The 26839-nt window shown below is 39.5% G+C and overlaps 1 protein-coding gene across 1 annotated transcript in view; it reads right to left on the bottom strand.

Annotated features, from left to right (window-relative positions):
* Positions 1-25129, bottom strand: part of LOC104512310 (gamma-aminobutyric acid receptor subunit beta-1-like) — a gene marked incomplete at both ends in the record, with an annotated part of 30549 nt that extends 5420 nt beyond the window's left edge. The window contains one exon of the mRNA XM_010155232.1: positions 24909-25129. Within this exon, the coding sequence (XP_010153534.1) occupies positions 24909-25129 (221 nt within the window). The remainder of the gene's footprint in view (positions 1-24908) is intronic.
* Positions 25130-26839: the final 1710 nt, after the last annotated feature.

The following is a 26839-nucleotide window of genomic DNA, read 5'->3' as shown; positions in this document are numbered from 1 at the left end:
TCATCAGAGAGCAGTTAATGTAAGTTCAAAATGAGTGCAGGAAGTGGAGTTACAGTTCAGTACTTAGAGCATTTCATCAAAATGCTGTCAAAAAAGCTGTTCCTCAATTCTTGAAGAAGAAATAGAAACAATATTTAAGACAGCAATGTCATCTAAATGTGGAGATGATCAGAGCTAAACAATGCAAATTCTGTCATGAAATGTTTACTCTGTTTGGAGGACAGGTATCAAATTTTAATATGTTCGTTCCTTTTCTCTCAGTCAACAGAGCATAAATTATAAATGTATATGAATATATGAACTGCGTTGGACTCAATTTTTTTCCTTAAAAGCAAAACAAAATCTTCAAATCAAATAAAGAATAACCATGCTTCTCTTAACCACTGCAGAGCTGGGGTTTTAGCACACACTGGAAGTAGACTTTCATATCCCTATGTATATAAAATATTAATATTTCATATAAAAACATTGCTTTTATTAAATCAGTGTTATTTTAACTTCAGTGGTATCAGGGAACTTAATCCAATAGAAACTATTTGACATCAGAACCCTGTCCTATATCCCTGGTATAATTGGCCTAATTTTTCTGGAACTTGGAAGAATCTTGATGTTTAAGTTTTAACAGGATGTCTTGTAGCGAGAGTTATTGAAGGAATAGAGGAAGGCAGAAAAAATGTACATTTGAAGGAGAAAAAAAGTACATTAAATCTGCAATTTTTTTTCTCTGTCTGTGCCACGTACAAGGTCTACATTTGTCATACCTGCTGACACTGTAAATTTCCGTGGAAAGCCTGAGTGCTTGACCCTGGAAGAAAATGTCAGTTCTGGACCTGCAAACACATCCAATTTCTGGTGTTGGGTTACAGGTTGTAATTTGAGCATTAGCATTATTTGGATTGGTATAATATATTTTATAGAATGTAGTGTGTACTTGAGAAATATGTGTTCGACATTCTGTGTATTGTTCGTCTGGTCAAGTTCTATCAAAAAAGAAGGTACAAGTGTTAGTAAAATTAGGAATAGCAATAGGTGATAACATAATGCTTTCACAGATCTCATTAGAAATTGAGAGAAAATGAATATTGGGTCCTGAACCAAATGCAGTAAAATATTTAGATACTTAGTTTTAAATATGAGTACATTAGATATAGTACATTAAATATTTTGTACCAAATCAGTACAAGAGATATCTTTGACTCTAGGGAGACAAGCTGTTAACTACTAGGTCACTGCTGTAGACTATGTACTTTGAGATGATACTCAAGTTTATAGGGAAGGCTTTTGTATGGATTTAGATTAGCAAGTGCAACACACATTTCCTTTTAATCTTGCTCAGAGAAACGGTAGAGCTGCATAAACATGAAAAAATGAAAAGCATCTTGAGGAAGATGAGTACAGAGAAATTCACAGCTCAAAGAGTTAAAGCTGTAAGCAGCTGTCAACAGGGTCTAGCATGAGAAGGGCCCAACAACCTTTATTACATTGGGTAAAGTGACCTGTCCTACTTAAGTCACATGAAGATGAGGCCAGGAAAAATGTGTCTGACTCTGGGCTCTCTACTGTGTTTTATTGATACCCGGAACTGGTAAGCGCTTGTTTGATTTGTCTCTCCTTCACCTTTGTTTTCCGTTGAGAAAAAATATTTTTAAAAATAAATTAAAATTCACAAAGAAGTGAAAATTGTTTTAAAATGTGGAAATCCTGTGGTGTGTCTTTCTGAAAAAGGCGTATATTTATATATGCATGTATCCATTTGTATATGTATGTGTGTGTAAATAAAGGTGCTATTTATATTTTGGATTAAGCAGAGGGATGTAGTTTGCTCCAAATAATATTCTTGAACTTAACCCAGGCACTAGTTTCTTACATGGATTTTGTGCCTACAAAGCTATGCAGTGAACGGTGTCTTTTTCACTTAATAAAAATCATGAGTTCTCTCTGAGAATACCTGGTAGCTTGGTGGTGAGGGGAAGGAAAAGCAAGAAATCACAAATCATCTTAAGCTCTTCCCAAGACATCCACCCTTAGTGCTGGGGACAAGATAATGGGGTAGATGGACCTTTGGCCTGGCCTTTTGTCCTAATTTTTAATGTTCTGACCAAGTTAACAGCTTAAGTGGAGGCCTACCCCTCACCACTTTGCAGTCCATCTCAGGCTATCTTTCACTCCCAAAGCGTTTCTTTGAGTCCAACTTGCCCAGCACGTTTATATGGATAGCCTGCATGCCCAATAAATGGCTTTGGGGCTTTGGGATAGTGCTTCTCAGGGAAGCAAGGTCTAACTTCCTTCACAGGATCTAATGCACTCTAGAAGATGGGTGGAAATAGTCCAGTATTACAAGAATTAGAGTAGTACAAAGCAAGATCGATTAAAAAAGAAGAACATGCATCCATGATACTTCCCTCTTGTATGCCCAGGGAATGTTTTCTATTCCCAAATATTTGATCTAGCCTCTTGCACCTGTGCACAAGCAGTGGCATGTGTCTTTAGATGGCTTGGTCTTGAGAGCTCTGGCTATATGAGTGGTCCGGCTGAGTTACTCACGTGACCTGAAATTTTGTCAGTAGAGATTGTGGGATCCACAGACTAAGGCAAGCGTGTCTTGAAAAAGCCTGAATCACAAGATCTTGTAGACTGAGAGATGAGATGTGGATAATGTCACAAAATATCTAAAAAAAACAACCAAAACCCAGCTTCTTCATTTTTTTTAGGTATACACACTGGCAAGACATGCAAAATTAGAAAGGAAAACTCTTGGACTTGCACATTGTAGATTCATTTATGTCTTTGTTACCAAGCTTATGATGGTGTCAGGCCAAGTCACTGGCATTTTGCCCCGAGAGTGAGCAGGTATATAACTAGTGCACGCTACAAAGCAGAGGAGCCGCAGGGCTGTATCCTTATCTCTGGCAATTCCAGCCATTCAGGGTCAGCAACTATCAGACTCCAATATGAGAATCAGCTTTGTGCTGTCATCTATTCAAGTGTAAACACTCTTTTGCTAGGCTGAACTGACTGTGAATTCAAAAAACTGAGATATTCAGGGCTAAATACCCACTTTCCCATATGGAAAAGTGATTTCTGCTTGTTAATAACAAGTGTGTGGGTGGGCCAGACTCTGGCCTGTCAGGTGTTGAGGTGAGAACCTGATGGGAAGGATTCATTACACCACTGCCTGCGTCACTTTGGTTTATACAGTGATCCCCACTGAAATCTAGCACTACGCTGTGAGGCTCAGCATAGTTAAAAATTTGCTTTGGGCTAGCATCTGGTTGATTTGAAGGTAAGATTTGGAGTCAATAAAAGAAAGCCAAGTATATTATAAACACTAGCTCAATGCATATTCACCCCTGACCTCATTCTCACAATGAACCAGATCTTTGAATGCAGAGGTCTGCAAGGTGCCTAACACTTTGTGCATAACCTAACACAACAACATCTGCCTGAGGAGGTGCTTGACCCTTTCAAGGTGTCGGATTCCCGGGAAGAAGTCAGGATTCCTTATGTCGTATGCTTTCTGGTCAATTCTTTCTATATTTAGTTCACAGAGAACATTGACATCTACAGTCAATGCCAAGGGGAAGTGTCTCATTAAAATATTTTTTGGAAAGGACATGACTGTTCAGATGTCTTTGTCACAAAGTTGTCTTCACCTTGGCACTCAAAGTAATTTTCAGTAAATTAATCATTGTTATTCTACTTAAACAAACCCTTGCTGAATAGTCTGATTTTCAGCTGCCAGAACTCTGCTTCAGAGAAGTTACATAGTACTATCACAAAGGAGGGATGGGATGAGATTACCCAAAACAGGGACAAGCAGGCTTGCTGGCTTCTGCCTTCCCCAAGAGGAGAGCCTGAAGCTCCAGGGCATCACTGGGAGTAGGAGGCAGTGGGAGCTCTGATGTGGAATGAGGGGAGAGAGGTAGTGGGAGAAAAAGTCTGTAAGACAATATTTTGCTTTGACTGAATTAGAAATGTCTAAAATCAAAACCGTAACCCAGATACATACTTTTGATAGATAATGTAAGATCTTTTTCTGTTCAATACAGTGTATCAGAAATAATGCAGAGTAGAGTGAAGATGAATGACTTGCTTGTAAAGATCTAGAAATATATTTAAAAAAATCACTAAAATGTTACAATGTAACTTTTTAAATATTAGCAAAAAACTCTCTTTGACGCTTGTAAGCCAAATTTCAGTGCAATGGGAATTTTTACTGCACAGCTATAAACCCAAGAAAATAAATTTTATAATATAAATCCCAAGAGAACTGTAACTATACCAGGGCAAACAAGATACTTCAATAAAAAGTGCCTGAAAGCTGGAGCTGAAATTTACTGCAAAAAGTAATTTAAATTGACAGCGTAAATATGTTGCGAGCCAGAAAGAAAAAGAGAGTGAACCAGATGGGAAATCCTTAGTGTAGGACTGAGAGGGAAGTAAAGTCAGATAACTGGTTTTTAATCTGCCATAGTTGAGAAGCTTAATCCTTTCTTGATTCTGCAAAAGACATGTGAAAAACAGAATGGTTTTGAACGCAGCATGTCCTCTGCCTCTCGGGAACACAGTTACTATTATAAAAGCACAGGTTGCCAGCACTTACTGTTGGTTCACAAAACCTGTGTGGGCCAGCAGAAAGGGCAGGGCCCTGAGAGAGTCATTGGGAGAACCTGGGGAGGGACCTTTCTCACTCCATGTTTAGCTGCTCCTGGAATTGTGAGCTGAGTGGGGAGCTGCCTTGGGAAAAAATGGTGGAAAATAAGAGTAAGTGCTAAACTTCTGTGTTTTTTTCATGGAAACAGGTGCTTTGCTAGACCAAATGTTTGTTAAAGATGTAAAACGTTAGGCTTTTTGCTGATGGTAGATGAGCCCTGCTTCTTTTTGAGCTATAAGGGAGAGGAAATTAGTAACTAATCAGTTGCAGAGAAATTTGTCATCAGGTTTCTGTCCCCCTGTACTGGGCACTGGTGAGGTGGCACCTCGAATCCTGGGGTCAGTTTTGTGCCCCTCACCACAAGAAAGACATCAAGATGCTGGAGCATGTCCAGAGAAGGGCAGTGGAGCTGGGGAAGGGTCTGGAGCACAAGTCCTGTGAGGAGCGGCTGAGGGAGCTGGGGGTGTTCAGCCTGGAGAAGAGGAGGCTCAGGGGAGACCTTATCGCTCTCTACAGCTACCTGAAAGGAGGTCGCAGAGAGGGGGGGGTTGGTCTCTTCTCTAAGTGACAAGTGATAGGACAAGAGGAAACAGCTTCAAGTTATACCAAGAGAGGTTTAGCTTGGATATTAGGAAAAATGTGTTCCCTGAAAGGATTGTCAGGCACTGGAACAGGCTGCCCAGGGATGTGGTCACCATCCCTGGAGGTATTTGAGAGATGTGTGGATGTGGTGCTTAGGGACATGGCTTAGTGGTGGGGTTAGCAGTGTTAGGTTAATGGTTGGGTTCATGATCTTAAAGGTCTTTACCAACCTAAAAAATTCTATGATTCAATGATTTTTAGGACTTCATGGTTCTACGTTTTTTGAACCTACAGTCCCTGCTGTAGGAGAGTGCAACAGAGAGGGAAAACAGCATTTTCTGTAGGGGTCCTGTGGAGAAAAGACAGAAAGGCAAGAGACAGGAGGAACCATGATACAAAGGAAATGAGGGTTCTGTCTGAATCTGTAGTTAGTTTTATGGCTACACTTCTTTATAATGTCACCTAGGAAAGATTGCAATAGCAGCAGTAAATGGCTTCTTACATTTTGGCATTGTACTGCTTTATGTTTGTACCTGACTATAAGAACGAATACTCATTAAAATATGCTTTTACCACTCATATAGAAGATCTTTAATTATCAAGCCTTTACAGACCACTCAAGCAATTTTCAATATAAAATGTGATTGATTTCTGAGAGTTTTTCTCACGTCTTTGGTATTCACTATTTTCCTCTGTTCTCCCATCCTGACCAGACAGTAAGCACATCTCATTTGTTCCAGATAGGTAGTTGAATGTGAAGACTAATAATTCCAGTCAGCGAAGCTGGCAGCGTAATTATGTCTTGATACATATGTTGTGAGGAAACTCGAGTGCACCTGAAGAAGCTGAGCTGCTGCAGTTAATCTACCCTGTGTGGTGACTAATTTCCTTGAAGAACTGAAAGTAAAAGAAAAATCTTGCACTAGGACCTTAATGAGAATATTCATTTTTTGCCAAAATACTGACCCCGGGTGAACAAAGAAATTAGATTGTCTTTTGCACACTCCTGACTTGGGAGGAACACTGATGTGATTTTTGTGTAGAAAACTGATTGACAATAATGCCCTGTCAAAGGATCTTAATTGGAAAACAACATAAATCAGAGAAGAAAAGAATGTTTTCATCGCATGAGTCCCAAGACTAATTCTGTGACAGAGAATCAGTTTAAGTTAGGTATTACTTCAAAGAGATTTCTAGTTACAACAGCTTATTATTCCTCATAACTTTTTGAATGAACATAAATTCATTATAACATTGACATAAACCTGGGACAGTAGAATGTTTCTGTTATTCCAGATGAACTTTTTTGTAGTTTTTTGCCCTATTTTTCTTTGTGAATGATACTGTTGAGTCAGTTTAAAGAAATGTGGAATAAAAATTTTACTCTGCCATTGATTTTAATTAAAAAACAAGATTTGGGACACAGTGGGAAGGGAAGGATTGGACATTTGGGTCATTGTTTGTATTGCCGCAAGTACCACTTCATGATATTTCTTTCATAACCTGATCAACATGTGTCTTAAAATACTTGGGAGTGGTAGGGAAAACTATTGAATGGGGAGATTTTGAGGAACCATGTTTTTCTGAAAGTTAGCCTTCCAGTTTACTGCCTGATTTGTGGTGTGTATCCCTTTGACTCTGGGACAGTATTGTCCTGCGGCTTACACAGCAATTTTTCCAAACGTTGTTTTTCCCCTTTCTGGACAAGAAGCATATCTCCTGTCAGTACTACTTTTTCTGTGTGAAACAAAATTCTCTGTTAAGCAGATGTATGTCCTTTCCCAGCTGCACCAGCACTAGATGAAGTGGTTACCATTTTCTAATTTACCCTCCTTTCCCTGGAAATTAAAATCCACTATTATCTACCAGCAGAGACACTGATTTGAAAACACCTTGAATAGTCTTTCTGAATCTACTTTTGTGGACTGATCGTTAAGTTGGGTGGTACCTAGCTCACAGTGACTGAAACAGAGGAGGAAGCATTCGCCAAAGCTGCCTTGGCTAGTGTCCATGAGAGAGCTGTAATCTGTGGCAGAGAAATGGTGATACGTGACTTGAAGTAGATTGGGAGAGACCTTCTTAAACCAGCACAGTGTGGGTTGGGAGAGAATGTATGTGTACCCATGTGGGCTCCTCTGTGTGAATGTTGTATCTGAGCTTGTCTTTTTCACCCAGTTTTTCATCTGGACTTCCACAAAATGAGAGTCTAACAAGCCCCAGAGGGTGAGGAGCTTAGTTATACTGAGAGCATTTAGTTTCTCCTGACAGCCAACACTGAGTCATACGCAGATTTTATCTGAGTGGGTCACAGATTTCTCTGAAAAGAAAATTGGGTTTGTGCCAATGACACATTTTTATCCTAAAAGATCTGCTAACTAAACCCAATATTGATAACTTTGAACTGGAAGGGGGTGGATATTTTGTATTTGAATGTGTTTGGGGATGGGGGGATATTTCCACTGTTTTTTAGTGATGGTTTTACAAAGTAGGTATTTTTGTACACCAAAAATATGGGGAAAAAAATATTATGCAAACTGTAAGCAGTTCCAGGGCAGATTCTATATATTTATTTGTTTATTTGTATTTTAGCAGAGGTGAGAACAACTTGCTTTGTTGAAGCTTTGTCCTGTTTTATTGGGGTTTAGACTTCCTTTGTAAAAAGAAATTACATTTTTAATACTTTTAAACAACAATACTTTTAAACAACAATACTTAGTGCTCTCTTACATTCACTGAACGCTGTGTGTGCCAGTGATCCAGCAGACTGATATGTGCTTGCAGAGCATTTTGAATGCACATCTGTCACTGTTACCCTGTAAACTGATCATCCGTCATAAGGAGAGGATACAGGCTTGTTATGAACAGTGTTATTTCAGGAATTCAATATACATTTCATAATTTGAAGTTTTTCTGTCCTGTAGATAATATACTTGTATAAATGCTTTCCCCATGATATCTTGAAGACCTTATTTTGTCTGTTTGCTTTTTTCCTTCTATTTATTTATTTATCTGTTGATCTATCTTTCTATCTATCTATCTATTTATTTATTTATTCCAAAGCAGACACTTTACAAGGTTTCATGAAAAAGATTATCTGGTGGTTTAAATTAAATACTCAAAACCTACTAACTGTTCAATTTCTTCGTGTCACAGAGCATTGTTTCAAAAGAAAGGAATACAGGGCAGTCAGAGAAATGGACCTGTTCAAGTAGGAGAGTAAAAGGTCCAGCTTAAAGTTCAGGTTGTCCACTCCATGTCTCATCATGCAGCATAGACATACTTTTTGATATTTAGCATTTTACTGGGCTGGCAGGCTGTAATTAAAACTGTGCCAGTTTGTATCTGAAATACAAGAAGATGTATGAATGGAATCCCCTGGTACATTTTTACATACTCACTTTGGCTGTAGATCTGCATTTAGGGTACTCCCATAGAAAGTCTGGCAAGAGAATACTTGATTTTTCACTAAAATGATGAAGGATGGCTATCTTCCGACTGGTGGTGTGAGTACATTCGGCAAGATCGCACACACTTGTGAAATGTGAGGAAGCTGGATGTTATGTGGATGAGGGGATGTATTAACTATTGGCTCTTTTAGCAGAGGGAAACAAAGCCTTGATGAAAGAAAGAAAATGAGCTTGTTTTACAAACCAAAGCCATGAGCTGAATGAGGGCAAGACTTGTCTTCCTAAACTCCTTAAATATCAGGACAGATAATATTCATGTGCTTTGGAGAGTTCCCATGCTCAGGCTCTGGTGTTGACCTATATTAGGCCTTGTTGTCACCTTTTTCCTCCTGCCTCAATTAAGCTTTAATATCCCACAAGCTCAGACTCTGCAGGCTTTTGTTCTCTCCCAGCAACACCTCTGCGTTTAATTTCTACAAACAGTTGACATCTAATTCCTCACAGTGATTATCTGTTGTGCCTGTTTCGTTCCCCTTTAGCTTTAAGCGCACAATATGACTGATGCTGTTTAATGCTACTGTGCCTTTATTAATGCAATGTTCTCAAGGACAAAATATGCAAATATTTCCTTAGATGATATAGATGCTCTACCATAATGGTAAAATACTGACCTAAGATTGAAACTTATACAAACAGATGAATTTATTGTCTGGTCAAGTTGTCTGACTCATTAAGGAGAAGCTTCAGATGAAATCAGTTTTCTTATGGTGTTTAATTCTCATTTTGTTTTCTCACAACCTTGCTGTGTTGCATAGCCAACCTGTATTGTTTTGAAAATCTTATCCTTCCACTTTCCATCCTGTATAGATTTTTTGCTGTTATTCTTATGTTTAGTAGCTAAGTAACATGTTATTGCTGAGGCTCAGTGTTCAGGTAAGCCTAAAGAAAAGGTGTTTTAATAATCTACAGCCCTGATCACTGCTTAGTTGGGTTATCATGGACTCTAGATTTTCAAGGAACAAGATGACTTACTTCAAAGATAAGCAAACAGACAGTTCCTCTCTTACCCCCAGCAGGTCAAGATGCAAAAGGATTTTACAGTGTGGGTTTAGCCCCTTTTTTGTTGTTTCAAAATCATCTGAGAGAGCATGAGGTCCTCCAGTGAACAGGCTTAATGTTGCTTGCGATAATTTTGCCTTCTGCAAGGCTGCAAGTGGCTCACTATAAGGAGCTATCACACTGTGTTCAAATTCCTTACCCAGTGGTTTCACAGAAATATTTCTTTTCCTTGAATGGAAACCTTATTTTTCTATTGAAGGAAGGAGTTGGGAACCTTTCCAGGAGAGGGATCTAAAAATGGGTTTGGAAATGTTATATTTTGAACTTTATTTATTGCAGCTTCTACTGGTTTAATACATTCTTCATCAGTCTAATTTAAGGCTCCTTTGGAAGTATGAATATTTACATATACATTTTACTTCTTGTTACATTTACACAAAATAAGTTCATGCCTGGCATAGTGGAAAGAACCATGATAAGTTTTTTCCTTTGATCTTTTAACTCCTCTTGCTATGGCCAGGGCTGTCTCTTTGAGTATGCTAATAACTCTTCAATTTGGCAAAACATACCTCGCTTATACTGATAACATTTCCTACAGGTGACTGAGTATGGCAGGAGATTGAGTTATTCCCTATAAGAGTGAAAATTCATGGACAGCACTGTGCAGTATTCAGGCAGCTTTACTTATAATCTTGTGGGCATGCAGGCCTTTGAATTTTTTCATGAAAATGCTTTGATATTTTCACTGGCATCTTAAAAATAAGCCTGACTTTTTGCCATTAAGAAATGATAGAAAAAAGGATTCAGAAACAGAATAAAAGACCACTAGAGAATGAAAGCTCCTATATCTATTAAACAGCCGTCAGCTCAGTGGTCATAAAAGACAGAAACTCCCATTGCCATTGAAAAAACACTTCCAGTGAAGCAGGTGCTCCATCATTGACGTCTCAATCTTGAGCTTGTAGGGACGTGTACAAAACATCCTCAAAGACGAATCTGGAAGCTAAACTTTATGGCTGTGCCATTCATAACCATAAGAATGAAATGATATAGGTACAAAATATTTGTGGAAAAATATCAGTGTTTATCATCCCAGGTAGTTTAATTGCACAATCGTGCTTGGTGGAACGGAGGAGATAGCGAGTGCAGCATGGGTTGAAGTATTTTGAGTTTTGTCAGGAAAGGAAATACTGATGGATCTGTGAGTTAATAGTGATTTTTCTAACCTGTACTCAACTTGAAATTTGTTGCTACAGTTTGACCTGAAGAGGAGTTTGTGTGCCTGAAAACTTGTCTTTTTTGCAGTTAAATCAGGTGACACAATGAAAATATTACTCTTCCATAAAAGACGAAGATGAATGCTAGCATTTTTCTTTTCCTGCAGTCCTAAAAGTGTTTTAGTAGGTTTTTTTGTTCTGTCTGGAATGTTGTTGCTTCTTGGGGTTTTTTTTTGTTAATCAAACTGAATAAATAATTCTGCTTATGGCATCTTATCAGCCACAAAGATCATCTGCAGTTTGAATTCTTTATATCTAGAACACAGGCTGTCCATGTGAATCTTCACACATTTCCCAGAATTAGGAATACTTTAAAATATTTTAAATATTTAACTGATAGCAGCAAATGCATTTATTATGCAGAGCGAAATTATTTTTTTCCTGTGTAGTGATTTGCTTATGAGAAATTAAGTATTCAGTGACTCTAAGGTGGATCATATAGCATATGTAGAGTAATTAAATATTACTGAAACATCTGTGACACACCTTCAAAACAACACTCTTCTCTCTGCTTGGTTCTGAAGGCAGAGTCCCAGCAGAGGGCTCCCAGGTAACGCTGAGAAAGCTGTACTAGTCTTACTGCACGCGATTGCCCACACTTGGATGATAGCTGTGTGTTTCAAAACTTCTTAGAACTTGAGTTAAATTACTATTTAGATTTTTTTTTTTTTAAAGCATTTTACTTAAGGAAAGTTTCAGTTGCTAAACTTTTGGTTCATCTAAAGTGTTTCAGTGGAAATTGCTGTTCCTTAGATCTAAAGGTGGATGGTGAAAAGCTGAAATTTTTCATAGAATCACAGACTGGTTTGGGTTGGAAGGGACCTTAAAGACCATCCAGTTCCAACCCCCCTGCCATTGGCAGGGACACCTTCCACTAGACCAGGTTGCTCAAAGCCTCATCCAGCCTGGCCTTGAACACTTCCAGGGATGGGGCATCCACAGCTTCTCTGGGCAACCTGTTCCAGGGCCTCACCACCCTTTTTGCCTTAGATCTTTTAAAAATCTGGCTGATACAGGTCTTGTTGCAATTTAGGCTTAAGACCATCTAACATCCTAGAGAGAGTTTCGAGTTCTTGTGCATTTTAGTAATTTCCTGCAAACAGGGTAAGTGTATATCCTGTATCAAGAAAAGGCAGCATTAACTATATTAAGAGCAGAACCATAAAGCTCATATAATGAAATAATAAAAAAAAATTAAAACCTGATATACCATCCTTGAATTCTGCCGAAATAAAAGTTAATTTTATAGCTGTTGTATTTATTTCTTTAAGTGAAACACTCAACATTTGGAGATCTTGTAACAAGGTAAGTCAAACAATAGCCAACTGTATTTCAAATGATGCCAGATGGAGTCAATAGAATTATTCTGAGGAAATAATATGTCAATTTTTTATTCTTTCCCCATTTGCCAAATCTCTGACTAGAGATTCATCATAAGTATTTCCTCAGAAACATTTCTTCAGGTATAGAAATATCTCTCATGGAATAGTTTATGAGCTAATAAAACAGAATTTGAGATGGGTTTCGGTGTGTGTGGGGTTTTTTTGTTTGTTTGTTTTTTTTAATAGAATTCCAAAGGTGTGTTCCACAGTTGTTTTCTGATAGAAGAAAATAACGGAAATGGGTTAAGACATTATTTGAACTAAATCCTTACTGAGAAACTAAATCTGTGCATTTTTCTTTGTCCTTTGATCAGAACATACTAAAAATAATAAATACAGCATTAGGGACATACATATGATTTACTTGGATAACTGTAAGGCTTTTTTGAAACTCAACTATTTAATCTCCGATTTTACCAAAAAATAGATAGCCTTAAGAAATATGTGCTTTCCTTTGTAAGAAGGTTTATCATCAAACCTGAGAACAATTTTAAAACCTCCTACATCAGGTAATAAAACCAAAAATATTAAAATTTCCACACCAGATTTACTTTCTGGTTTCTTTATTTACACAAATATATTCCAAACAGCACTGGAAGTAGATTTATGCTTCCAGTATGACCATTTGATCACACTGTCTTACACTGTTTATAAATCCATCTATCTAAAGATTATGAAAAACGCTGCATTTGCAGTCTCTTCTGACCATGCTCTCGGAGGTGGTGAGAGTGGCTCTGCGAAGAGACATCAGTAGCATGCATCAGAGAGTTCAATTTCCAAGGCCTGAGAAATGTGAAAGAGTCTAAACTTCCCCAAATTTCTACTGCCTGTGCTGTGATGCATGGGAAATCCGAGCTTACCCTTTCTATGTAACTTACCTTCTCGGATGATAAACTTTTCTGCCTTATCTGTAGAAAATATGCTAATGTAAGGGGGTGTATGTATATCTTTTTGGAATCTTTTGGACCACCAAACCTATTGTTACAAACATGGCTTTGGAAACTTGGTATTTGGCAATTTTCATGAATGGACACTTTTCCCATGTGGAAAATATATAGTTTTGCAGAAAGTAAGCACAAATAATTTGTATTTGTTGTGATCTGGTTTTAGCTGCTCTTTCCAAAGAGAAGCTGTGTGTATAGTCTTACTGACCTGACTCTAGGAAGGATCTGTGTGGTGGTTTTGTTTGTGTGTTTATGTTTTATTTGGTTGTTTTGGGATGGTGGGGTGTTTTGTGTGGTCTGTCATTGTTTGTGAGAGGTTTTTTGGTTGTTTCTTTTAATGGAATTTTAAGAATTGGAGCCAATGCCTCTCTTGGCAGGACATGTTGGTACTGAGGCTGGAGTGTTTGAGTGATGTGTTACCCTGACTTGTGAGCTGGTACCTCAGCTGAGGTGAAATCAGCCACTCTGGGTGGTGTAGACCATGCTGTGCGTGGGCTGAGAGAGCTGAGGATTGGAGCCAATGCCTCTGTCGACAGGACATGTTGGTACTGAGGCTGGAGTCTGTGAGTGATGTGTTACCCTGACTTGTGAGCTGGTACCTCAGTTGAGGTGAAATCAGCCACTCTGGGTGTAGACCATGCTGTGGGTGGGCTGAGGGAGCTGAGGCTGATGTTGCTGCCTGATGATTTACCCAGAGACCAAGAAATAGTTTGAGGTCAGCTCAGACTCTCACATAGGTCACTCACATGTACATCTACATACTGTAGGTTTAACTGCTGAGTGAGTTTTAAGTTGTTTTGTTCGTGCTTCTGGCTCTTGCCTTAGGCTCTGAGTAGCTCCAGTACTTCTGATGCTTCTAGATTTTTCCCTGAAAGATGATGTCTAATTATACTTCTAATCCAATCAAATACGTCACCCAAAACTACATAAATTGTATTTCATGTACCCATCTCCTCTTGTCTGCTCAGGTTGACTTCTCAGTCTAACAAAAAGAGGTCAGACTTGCAGTTTAAGGTGAGACTGTATTACCAGTGCTATAGCAATACTTAGTAATCTCACATTATTCATGGCTTTATAAATTAAAACGTTCCAGTAGTCACACATTTGGCCTCTTAAAATGAGGTCATTTTGGCCTGGCAGTTATGAGACCATGTACGTTGATACTACAGCAAATGTGCCAAATAGAAGAATGTACTATTGTAATTTATTGAGTAATTTTACATTTTATTATACTCAAGGGTTTGGCTATTTTCTAGATTGTAAATTCTCTTGCAGCTGCTTCTAAACTAGGCCAATGACATTTAAGAAAAAAGGATAAACCTCTTTTTTAAGTGGTGATATTTGTAGAAGAGTGAGGGTTAAGGAGAAAATACATTGCCTGAAAACATTTTTTTATGCATGATTACTTAAAACCATGTGTTTAATTACCTTAGTGCATTAATTAAGGCAGGGTTGCTCTGGATGTTGATACCCTTGAACACTTGATGTGCTACAAGCCAACCTTCCGCATGGTGTGGCACAAGAGTAGGTACGGCCTGACAGCGGTGAGCTTTGTGAGCAAAGGGGTTGTCTCTGAGAAGCAGCAGCCCCCACAGCCTGGCAGCTTTTATTAATTTTCCGTTTTCACTTTGTGTGTCATTAGTGAATGGGATGTCCCAGCACTTGCTCAGGATTACAGCAGCTTTAGGGTAGTGATCGTCAGGATTTTTCTTGTCTCTTAGAACACCTAAATTAAGACTCTTCCCTTTTGGGAGGATTCATCAATCTGGTGCAGGTCTGGTAAAATATTTGCTGCCTCCCCATGGCCCTTAATTTACCTGCCTGATACTTTTATCACATAGAAAAAGTACAGATTTACCCTTCACACCCACTCCTACCTACCCTCCCTCTGGTTTTGGTTGAATGGGTACTTTACTGAGGTCACTGATCAACGCCAATATAAATGAAAAGAGTGAGGTTGGGTTTGAGCATCTAAGAACTTACATTTTCTCCCTCAATAATAATTGTTCTCAGTGTGCTCAAAATTAATAGCATGCAAATTGGAAATATGCAGCAAAGTACAACTTTAATTACTGTCTCTTTTAAATTTTTATTATTAGAGGGAATTGGATTTGCTTTTTGGTAAATGTCTTTTTAATGAACTTCAAGATGTGGAAAACACATGTATTGTGGCAGGCACCAAATGTATGCTGATATGAAATGCACTGCTTAAGCTATGTTAGCACGTTGGGATTCAGCACAGGTCCCTATTGCTATGTACCTGTACATTGCATTATATAAAAACATACTAAATAATTCATACTGCTAACAATACATACCAGCTCTGTAAGTTAAATTTCAGGGGTTTTTAGAAAATTTCTTGCCTTTCTCTTTTGAAAAGGCAAGTGGTATAACTGTGTATGTCCATTTGTTGTTCCCTGCAAACTACATGCAGCACTAAATGTGTTAAAAACCTAGTGTTTCAGGGAAAAAGCAAATATTAGTTATGCAAATTTAAGCACTATCTTCCAGAGTATGAAGAGAAAATATGTGCTACAGCAATGGTATGTGTGTAACTGGCGACACTGATACACTAGGAGCTGCATAGCTCGTGTGCAAAACTCGTGGGGATTTTCTTTCTGGTTACTCAATTATAAGGTATCTATGCACCTAACAGGTTATCAGGCACCAGCTTTTATGGCTTGTGAGAGGAGAAAGCTGAGATGGTAAATATACAAATGCTCCTTTCTCATATGATACCTACCCCCTAAAAGCAAGTAAAGAAAGAAATACCTGTAAAAAATTGCCTATGCTGTTACTGGGTGAAGTGATTGTTAGAGTGGATATAAATTTATTTGAAATTTTTCTTGACTGAAAGTACTTCAGTGTTGATCTCTGCCATTACATTATTTTTACTTAATTTCTGTCTCCCAGTGTGTTTGAGGCAACTATAAATAACAGTATGATTTATACACACTAGAGTGAGCTTTGGTGTGAATGGAGTTCTTTTAAAAATAAATAGTAAAAAAAAAAAAAAAAGACCATTATATTTAAAAGTGCTATTTTGGTGCAGATTGGGTAGACAGCGGCAGAGGAATAATTCCAAAGCATTGGAAGACATGTGCACTTCTGATATGAATGGGAGGACTTGCTCAGATTTAATAGGCAGAACATAGTATGTAAAATAGAGGATAAGAAAATAATAATAATATAAGGACAGCAAGAGATATACTGTATAGAAAATACATAATCCACACTTCGCACTGTCCTTCAGCTTTAAATACTTGTTAAATGTTGCCTAATTTTCTTTATTGTTCTTTGGATGGTATTAATATGGTTAAATAGTATTTTAACAATATTAATATATTTAAACAGGTGATTATAACTTCAGTAATCTGAGTTTGATCTGGAGTTTGCTTGAATTAACTGGTCTTTGAATAAAGTCTAGTGGGCTTTGCTCTACAAAACGCTTATAATTCAGTTCCTCAAAGTGCTGTCGTGATAGCCACAAGCAATTACAGTGTCTGAAGCTGGTGTTTGAAATTCAAGCCCATGAAGCCAGTTGTTGTGACTCCACCAGACTGCTTATGTACTTAACTGCTGATTACAAGAGCCACTGCTCCGATTCAAAGCCGAGTCCATGTTAAGTGTCTCTGTGTGTGTGTACACTCTCCACAGGACACATTCAACCTGAAGTCTTTAACCCTAGTTTTCTTCCTTTTTCTCAGTTTTCAGTCTTCCATTTCCATTTGTGCTATTTATTAAGTGCCAATTTACCACTTCATTTTATCATGCCTATTGGCTCCATTTTCTGCTTGACACTGAAGAAAACCTCAGTGTTTCGGAAGCAATATTTCTGGTTTGCACAAAGAAGCCCATGAGCAGTTATAGGCTTTCTGGTTTACCCACAGTAGTAAAGGTCTACATATATCACGCCCCCTAAGTACTCACTTTTGTCTTAACTTTCTCAGTTTTGGCTGTGTGCTTTCAGTTATAAATGACTACAATGATCTCAGTCTCGGGTATTCTTCATCAGAGGATGTTAAAGAAATGAAGCTCTGTGGTGATTGATGTTACATCACGTATAACGAATGTGTGAGTAAAGTAGTAGTGAGATTGCATTACAAGGACGCAGGATAAAGGTTACAAATCTACCCACTCGAGAGTGAGGAGGTGCCTGAACTGAGGTTCAATTTCCAGCCGTGGCGTTAAGCAGTGAAGTAAGCGGCAGCCTCCGGGGACAAGGACAGAGCAACGCAGGACGTAGAGTTTCCCCCCGGTGCCCAACGAAATACTGGAGAACTACAAAAATGATGAATTAAGCTTCACGCAGAGAATGGACTAAATGTGCTGGTTACCCACTGATTTATCATCCTTCCCATCCTGTAGCACTCTGTCCTTTCCAATCTTCGTACGTTAAGCAAGGGAATAAGAAACTGCAGGCTGGGCACGGAGAGCCCTGGGAGGAGCAGGAGGAGGAAGGTTTGGGGAGAAGTGTTCGCACCGGGAGAGGAGAATGCAGCTAAGCTGGCAGGGAGTGTAAATGTGGGTTTCGCCTTCTGAGCTGGAGAAAAGTCAGGCTGGACCTGAAAAAAATGTTTCTGAAATGCAACAGGCGCAGTGGAGCAGTAGAGATTTGTGCTGTTACTGCTGCGTTGCCTGCTGCTAGCTAGTTAGACGGCTGCAGGGAGCACTCAGTCTGGGGAGGACACAACCACTAAAAGAAAAAAATAAAAAGTACTTTTTATTTGCACTACAGTAATGCAGTGGTTGGTTTTTTTTGTGTGAGCTTAGGAGTGTCTAGGTTACGGTTCCTTTATCCTCGCTATTTTTTGTTTGGTGTCTGAATGTAATTACATCTCTCTCTGTGTCTGGAAAAACAAAGCGAGCAAATACAATTTCTGCAGGATTCTCTTATTCTGTTCCACATTTTTCCTCTCAACTAGAGCATATAACGGTTCTTCAGTTAGATTTGCTCACTCATTCACTAAAAATGAGCGACGCTGAGTGTCTCACTCCCTGCTGCTCCCTCCCCATTCTTGCAGAGAGCTATGAGACAGACTACACCTGTACTGCCTCCTTTTGTTTTCAGCAGTATTTAGACAAGCACATCCCTCAGCCTCTGTGTGAAAAATAAGCTGTGTCTTGGTATGCCAGTGCCTGCTTGAGAGCTCCTCTGCCTCATGCAGTAAATTGCAGACTGTAGCTGTGTTGAGATGATAAAATAGATTTTTTTTTTTTTCTCTGAGAATGTATTCTACAAACCAGTTTGCAATTTCTATCAAATTAACTGTGGTATGTGGCAAGTGACTTAGTACTGGCTATGTCAAATGAACCGGTGTTGCACATGGTAAGAAGGATCCTGAAAACGCATTTTTAGATTATGGCAATGTCACATACTGATGGAGCTGCAGCTCCCAGGCAAATACATATGTTCTCTGTTACGCTTCATAAACACACAGGCTCAAGGAGTCCTTGCCCAAGCATGAGAGATCACGAGCGAACTTTGCTGCTTTTTTTCCCCTCTGGTAACCACCAAGGGTAAGGAGTGGCTCTTTCTCCGGCAGCGACTGAAGCCTGGTTAACAAATGCAGCTGTATTTTGGCCATGTGTGCTGTCTTCCGTGCACAGACTGCTGGTGCCAACTGCTTTCTCCCCATGGGTTTAGGTACTGGTCATTGCTCGCTCATCTCCTTGTACCAGCCATGTGATGCCCAAGGAAGAGGTGATGACAGTAGGTTTGACACAGGAGCACAGCAGGAGGGACACAGGAAAATCCATCTGCCTCAGCATCAATCTGCCATAGCCTCTTCCTCTCCCTTTTTCTGAGCTGATGCTCCTAGCAGTGCATCTCCTGTGTTTAGGGATCATGCTCCTAACCAGGAGTGTCTACTTGTTTAAGGGTAGTCTGTTGGAAGAAAGTTTGCAGCAGGCCCAGTGGGATCTGTGGCAGGTTGAACTGGCACCCACAACACGCACATGAACTGCTCCCCTCACCCCTACCCCTTCCCAATAGCTGTGCATTGAGGAATATATTCATTTGCCTGTGAATCCTGAAAACTGACCCTCATGACCTGAAAAAGGTTTGGGAGGTGGAAGAAATGACAAATATATGGTTGACTTATGCAAAGTTCTTGTGTATCTTCAAGTTTCAAAAAAACCCAAAGGAAGTTTCAGGCAGTTCTTGTGAGCTGTAACACCAGGTAACCACATAGGAAAACCCTAAGTAGGAGAAAGAAGTTTTCTGCATCATTGTGATCTAAAGTTTTGCTCTTCCTTGGATTCTGTACCGCAGCATAACACATTTTTTTTACAGAAGCCCTCTGCTAATTCTTTTGGCATTGATACATGGAAGAAATAGCTTTCTGTATCATTTTCAAAACTACTCTATCACCTGCTAAGCTGTTTAAGTTGTTATGTATTTTTCTGTGGAGTGAAACAAAAAGCAGCTTTTTATTTCAGTTAGATGACATTGGGTGTTATCATTTAAGATGACTGCAGGTTTTTTTTGGCTGGAGCTGTTTAGTAACACAGGTGAGGGCAATCTATTGAGTACCAGTGTGAGTAGGCTGCTTGTAGCCATGATGGGATGTCCTCAGAAGGACCCAAGAACTGACTCTAATGAAATCTATGAAGGTATTTGGAGGAAAAAACAAAACTCCATAGCCCAAAATCATGGCAATACAAAACCAATCCACAAAGCAGTGAAATTTCACTGCACTAAAAGATGTAAGATTCTGGCTAGCAAATGTCTTTAACAACACCCTTGGATATGTCACCGAAATAAGAGACAGTCAAGAAGGGAAGTTTACTCTCTAATTTACTTTTAAGATTATATGCAGAATACAAGATTAAAGATTAAATGCAGAATACTTGTAGCTTGTTTTGTATTCCACCTTTAGGATATGCTAGAAGGGTTTCCACAGACATTGCATGAGTAAGTGGTTAGTAAAGCTAATGTTGCATGGGTCAGTTCACATTTGTGAATTGGTTGGAGGTAGATGGATGTGTCTGACTGACAGCGTTTACATCACAGAAGACCTCCTTTGTGTAAGAAGCAGTGAAATAAGTCCTTATGTTGAAGGCAAAGATCATCCTTCCGCCCCCATCCCCTTGCAGTTGTAGCAGTGCTTAGCAAAGCAGCATCCTCTGCTGCAGCAGAACAGAAATGCGTGGCCTCACTAAAACCAAAGGTTCAGTACTCCAAGCCAGACCTTCACATACTTGTGGCAATATGCTCAGCCCCCTTGCCTTGAAATAAATGAAGGTCTAAGGAAAGCAGGGTTTGTGTTTGAACATCAGAAGGCAGGGAAGTCTCTATAAAAGTACCAGGTAGGTTGCATTTCTTAACAACTAATACTTTTGAAGGATATGCTGCATTCACCACACCAGATGAAACTCTGCTGATGTTTATTTTGAGGCAGTGCCATGGTAACAGAACAGATGTCTCAGAAGCAGAAAGATGTCCTTGTTCTGCTAGTGGAATGCTGAGAATTAAGAGGTGGCATAAAAATACTGGGAAAGGATGATTTAAATCAGAGCTTCTGTCCTTGACATCATAACATAAGGATTTGAATATGGAATTTAGTACAATAAATTAATAATGTTTCCTTAAATATAGGTTGTATTTCTAGCATCTTACCAACGAAAGAGGACAAGAAAAGAACAGAACAGCCTCTATTGGTTTGAGAATCTAGAGCTTTGGGAGAGATTTCTAGGGAATCTTGCCTGAAAAGGCAATAAAGTAATGAGACATGCTGTTAGTGCCAAAAGGACTATAGCTAATGGGATCTGATGATTTATTAATAACAAGGAAAAAGTAAAGAAGAATCCAGTGTTCTACCACCTGTAATGGGACCAGGCGAGAGCTGTCTCGGACACCAGCCTCACAGTGCTGCAGGTTTGCACGTTGGCTCAAAGGGAGTTTTTTTTTCTTTCTCTTCGGAAGCAGGTGGCTACACCACAGAGAATAATAATAGCTGCTGGTGGGAGTGCTTGATAGGAACCGCAGAATCGTGCACTTCAGGTACATAATTCTTAGCAGTGACACTCAACTTCCCTCACATATTTGAAATGGAATTCAGCGGAAATATTAACGTGGAGCTAAATATGTTTATGTGTGTTTACTTGCTTAGGCAATAGGATGAAAGAATTTCTTGGTTAGTGATGTTACGCATTATTCACTACTGTGAATAATTAACAGAAGTGACATTTGCAGTAAGAGACGAGCAATGTGCAATTTTAGAGGGCAGAAGGTTTAGGAGGATTCTGTGTCTGTACAAGTTTATATGCACACGTCCTTCTCTGAACTGTGGGGATATAGCAGCTGAAAGTTACTGGCAAAAAAATAGCCAAAGAGACTTGTTTATTTCATCATAAAAATAATATCATAATGGAGACATACTGCAGTGATAATCCATTGCTATAAGATCTAAAACCAGTCCAGTGCATTCAGTGCATATTTCCCTTGTTTATTCATCTGTAAAGCCAGATGATTAACCTTGTTTTATTTTTCCTCAACTCTATTGAGACTGAACATCACATCAATGCTGAACTGCCAAGTACACGGATGCAAGCAAAGCAGGGTATTTAGAGCTCTTGTGAGTGTTCCAATTCCTGTTTAAAGAAGCCAGTAAAACTTCACGTCTGAGCCTGCAAAGACACATTTAATTCTGGACTGAAAATAGGAAATTTGTGCGGGGAATAGGAGGTATGGGGGAAAGCAGGCATTTAAATCATCCTTGAGAGATGGTTTAAGGCCCTGCCTAATTTGCTGGGAACTCAGATCCTGGTCTGCAGCGTAATTGGTGTTGTATGTCTTGTTCAAGCCATGCCAGGCCAGCGCTCCATCTTCGCAAAGAACGTGAAACTCGCAGCTGCTCTGTGAGAGGTTTGGCGATACTGTCTTCTCACGCTCTACTGTATAGAAGCTAAATGCAAGCTAATATGTTGCACAGTTTCTTCTCTATGTGTCAGACGGAGATTGGAGCTGTGCTCAATTTTCTAGCAGGCAATGTTGAATTTTACCTAAGAACATTTTCTGGAGTGTTTTCTTTCTTATGAGGCATATGTGTCATCTGGTATGTGAAGAAATTGCTGTTTGTATGACCTAAAGGTAACCTATGGGCATATTTATTACCATGAGAACACTGACCGCTAATAGATGCGAACAGTGCAGTCACTGCCATCTGTTGTATGAAACCTGTTTCAGTGTCTCTTAACTTCCTTCTTTCTCCCGCTCATTTGTTATCTTTGTCTTAGACCAGATCTTTCTTGTGGGATGGGGACATTACAAGTGTTTTCACCGGCAGCTGACAGACCAACGTCTGCTCACCACATGTCTAAATAGCTGCCTCGTCCTCGGAGGAAACGTTGCGCGTCAGCCTGAGCTGTGCAAAAGACCTGACAGCTGAGCATCTCTTTCTGCACGTGGTTGGTTATGAGAACGCCGTCAGTAGGTGTGAGCATACCTGGCAATATTTGGTGCTCCTGCACCCCTGCTGCCTTCTCTGGGGTGAGAAGGTGGGGAAGCCCAGAAACCTGGGAGACCCCCAGGTTGCTCCTGTGCCGGTGCGCGTTAAGGGCTGAGGGAGGAGAAGGCAATGGCCCAGTACTAGAGTTGTAAGTGTGTGGAACTTAGATTGCTCCTCATGCTTGTGTGGGCTTTTTCTGTTTATTTGTGGCGTTGGTTTTGTTTGGTTTTCCTACGGAGAGCAGTGAGGTATTGGATGGGGTATGAAGTTGCAGAGCGGCAGCTGCTGCAGAGCTGCTGCTTAACTATTCAAACACAAATGGTTATTGAATCATACGAACTAGCAACCTCCTTATGGGAAGGTGACAGTCTTTGCTGTTGCACTGGAGGTTTGCCTGAGCATCCCTCAGATGAAAAGCACAGGCGTTATGCTTGGGCAGGGTCACAGCTCTCTGTCCAGCTTGGTGCTTTGTGGATGTAGCACATGAGAGGACTTGTGGTAGATTCACCAGATGTGTCACAGCTGCTTTTGCTACCTCTGCAGAAGACAGTTATAGATATCAGATGTATAGCACATGTATGGTAGTACATGCATGGCGTATGTTTCTAGGTGTAGTTTGTATTGCATACAACTGCTTGTGATGAACTACTTGGCTCTAATGCACATTCTTGCCACTGTGCAAATCCTGGAATTTACATAAATTTAGTTCCTGGCCTTAAAAAAACCCAATAAATTAAAAGTTCTCAGGCCAAAAAGTCCTCTAATTACACTGCCCTGCTAAGCTGATTTTCAGGAGTTAGTTTGATTGAAAGGGACTGTAGGAGGTCTGAAGGCAATGGGAAAGATGTGTTTTTCAAATGCTCCGTTTAGCAGGTGATAATGACTACCTGTGGTCTGTCAGCTATTTCCTCATGGGTTCCCTGCTTTCTTTCACAACTGAAGTAGTGTTTTTTGTGTACTGGAACAGCTCAGGCTGTAGGAAAGTGCCTGTGTGGTCCTTGGTAGTGACTGATGCAGTGCCTGTGAATCTGACAAGTTCAAAAGAAAAATTATGATGAACCAAAATAGTAATTTTTAAATTATTTTTGTTTTTTTGTGAAGCTTGAATTGATGGGTTGGAAGGGTTTTTCTGAGTGCATAGGCAATGTATTTTAAAAGGTTATGTTTTTATAGGCTAAGACGTCATTTCAAAATTTTCGGTATGTGCTAAGTTATCTTTCCCCAAATATTGCTCTCATTTTGAACTGCTGCAGCAGTTTTTTATGTTTTCAATCCTTAGGTACCGTTTTGAGATATTTCAGCTAGGTGTTATGCTTTATGATGTTTTTCCGATTAACTGAAGTATACTTTCAGGTTCATATTCTCTGTACATTATTTTCGCTGTTGAATGATAAAAGTGATCAAAGGTTTGTTTCCAGCAGGCGATGGAGTTTTCCAGGCAAAGCTACCTTAACTTTAAAAATAATGCAAAGCCTACTCAGGCTCTGCAGTAACCTCAACATAACAAATAACTTGGTTTAGTTTTAATTTTATCTTTGTGTACCTCATCATTAGATTGTGCCTCTTGAGATTTTAGAATATATTTTTGTCTACAGGGGTGAACATAGGTTGTACCGTATGAAGAAGCAGTTGTGGTGTAAAGAGGCAGTGATAAATCAGCGTAGACTAAAGAAAACCTGTACTTGGATGTACAGATAACCCTTAATTCATGTAAATTTTTTCTTTTTATTCCCTACCAAATGCCGTTCACATTTCTTCAGATGGCTTCCAATTTTATATTTTACATTGTTCTAAGGAACTGTTGGAGAAATTTCAGGAAGTCAGAGTGTTTGTCTAAGCTATGATTGATTACAGGTGAGAACTGTAGTAAAGAACTCATTAGCAGTGTTAACATGCTCAGAGGAGCCAAAAGAAAGAGACGCATTAGGCTATGTTAGTTATGGACATAGCTATTAAAGGTAGTTTTGATGCCCTGAGGAAAGTTCTTGGATGTATTGTGGTGCTTTGGATGGAGTATTTGCTGACTCATAAGGCTGTCCTGGGAACCCAGGAAAAAGGAGAGAACAGCAGCATTGGTACTATCTGCACTTACCAATCTCAGCTTGCATCCTGTCTGGCCAGCCATATATCCAGTTAAAAACCCGAACGTACCGTAGGCCATAAAGGACTGTCCCATCTGGATGAAGTCGAATCATTCGGTTTTTCACTGTCACCCCATGGACAAATGACTTCTTGTCATTTTGGAAATATGTGTCCGGCACCCAGAGCTGGTCAGCCACTCTGTTGTCCAGAGTTAGGTTCAAAGGTATTCCAGAATAAGAGAGTCTTTTATCCCTCCAAGACTGCTGGAAGTACATGGTCAGGGTGTAGTCCTAGGGAAGAAATAAGAAGGACTTTCTGTATTTTGCATACTGATTAACTTAAAAGAAGCTTATTTTTAGATAACTCTCAGTAACGGAGTATCAGTAGCAATAGGAAGTTTAAGGATCATTAAGATGTTGTCATTAACAATGATTCTAAGTCTTGGCCTGTTCCTGTTAATGTCAAACTTTACACTACTCACGAATGACAATGACCACCCCTGGCCATGGCCTTTCAAAATCTCGTGAACCAAAGGAAATACGTGGTACATTTGGGTCTCCATGGCCTTTCAAAATCTCATGAACCAAAGGAAATACGTGGTACATTTGGGTCTCCATGACCTTTCAAAATCTCTTGAACTAAAGGAAATACGTGGTACATTTGGGTCTCCAGCCTATGGATCACACTTGCACAGTTTTTGATAGGTTTTCTTTAATGTGAAAAGAGAAGGGAATAGCTGACCTCAGCCACACAGCATTGTGTACCATTGAGGACACTCCCAGTGTTACCTGTCTTTGTCCTGAAAGATTGCACCCACAATCCTAAAAGGTCAGCAGTCCCTAGACCTCCTGGGAAAGAGCAAATACGACCTCAGAACATACAATGGACAACTCCCCATTCTGCATCTGGTGAAGCTGCCAGGTGTAATGACCAGAGACAACTCGCCTCAGCCCAGGGAATGCGGTGCCTTCTGTCCTTGGCAATCAAATATTACTGCATAGAAAATGAACATCATCTCTTGACCATCATGTTGTGGCTTAGGTGAAATACCATTTATGCAGTCTTTCAGCTTTCACTTAGTCTGAAAAGAAATTATTCTGAAAGGTTTCTGGTCTGATTTACTCTCTTGTGTCTATCTTTCTGGGAATTTGGTGATTTTAAAGGTAGTCAATTTTTTAAAGTGGAAAAGCCCATGTACTTTGAGGCTGATGGAGTTCTTAAAGACTGGAACAGCAACATGTGGACTATTCATTTTCTCACCTTCTTCCCGAGCCCCCTTTTCAAGGGGCAGGTCGTTTTGTCACATGTCTCAACAGTGGAAGTGCAGCAAAATTACAGATATTATTGAAAAAAATAGTATGGGTAAGATTTTCTTTTATGTGAGGGAAAGTCTTACCTCTGTCATCCTCACAAATGCTATCCTGGACTGTAATTTTTGAAGAAATAGAGAATAAAAGCTGTCTGATGTGATTTGCTCTCTTCATCTTCAGTGGCTTCTTAAGACCGTATCATTGCCATGAAATCAAAGCAGAGTTGTTACCTTTCAAAAAGACTTTCTGCCTGAAATATTGGATCTAGCAGGGCTATAAACTATAGACTTATCAGTAGAAGCTGTTAATGATAATTCTGTTCTTGCTTTCCCTGCAGTGGTTGTTTTGTATGGAGGAAATGCCATGTCTCGATGATCAGTGGACATATACAATAGGACAATTACATCCATTCTGAGCACTGATTTGCAAGTATTTCATCTGTATGCCCTTCTCTAGGCCTGCAAGATGACAGTTACCCATGGCAGAGCTAAGAGGTGATATGCTGAAAGCATAATTTTTGTTTGTTTGGTTTTGTTTGGATTTTACTGGCCCAGGCAAGTAGGAGGAGATCAGGAAAGCTTTTGCTTTTCAGACCATGTTGGTCCAGCTTGGAATTACAAAGTAATGCAGTGGGGTGTATGATGTGTTCTGCTGGATAGATGATTTACAATTTAAATAGGGGTATGGAGA

This window comes from Eurypyga helias, unplaced genomic scaffold (assembly GCF_000690775.1).
Source record: "Eurypyga helias isolate BGI_N326 unplaced genomic scaffold, ASM69077v1 scaffold9167, whole genome shotgun sequence".
Lineage (NCBI taxonomy): Eukaryota > Metazoa > Chordata > Aves > Eurypygiformes > Eurypygidae > Eurypyga > Eurypyga helias.
This window is presented reverse-complemented; position numbering and strand designations above follow the sequence as displayed.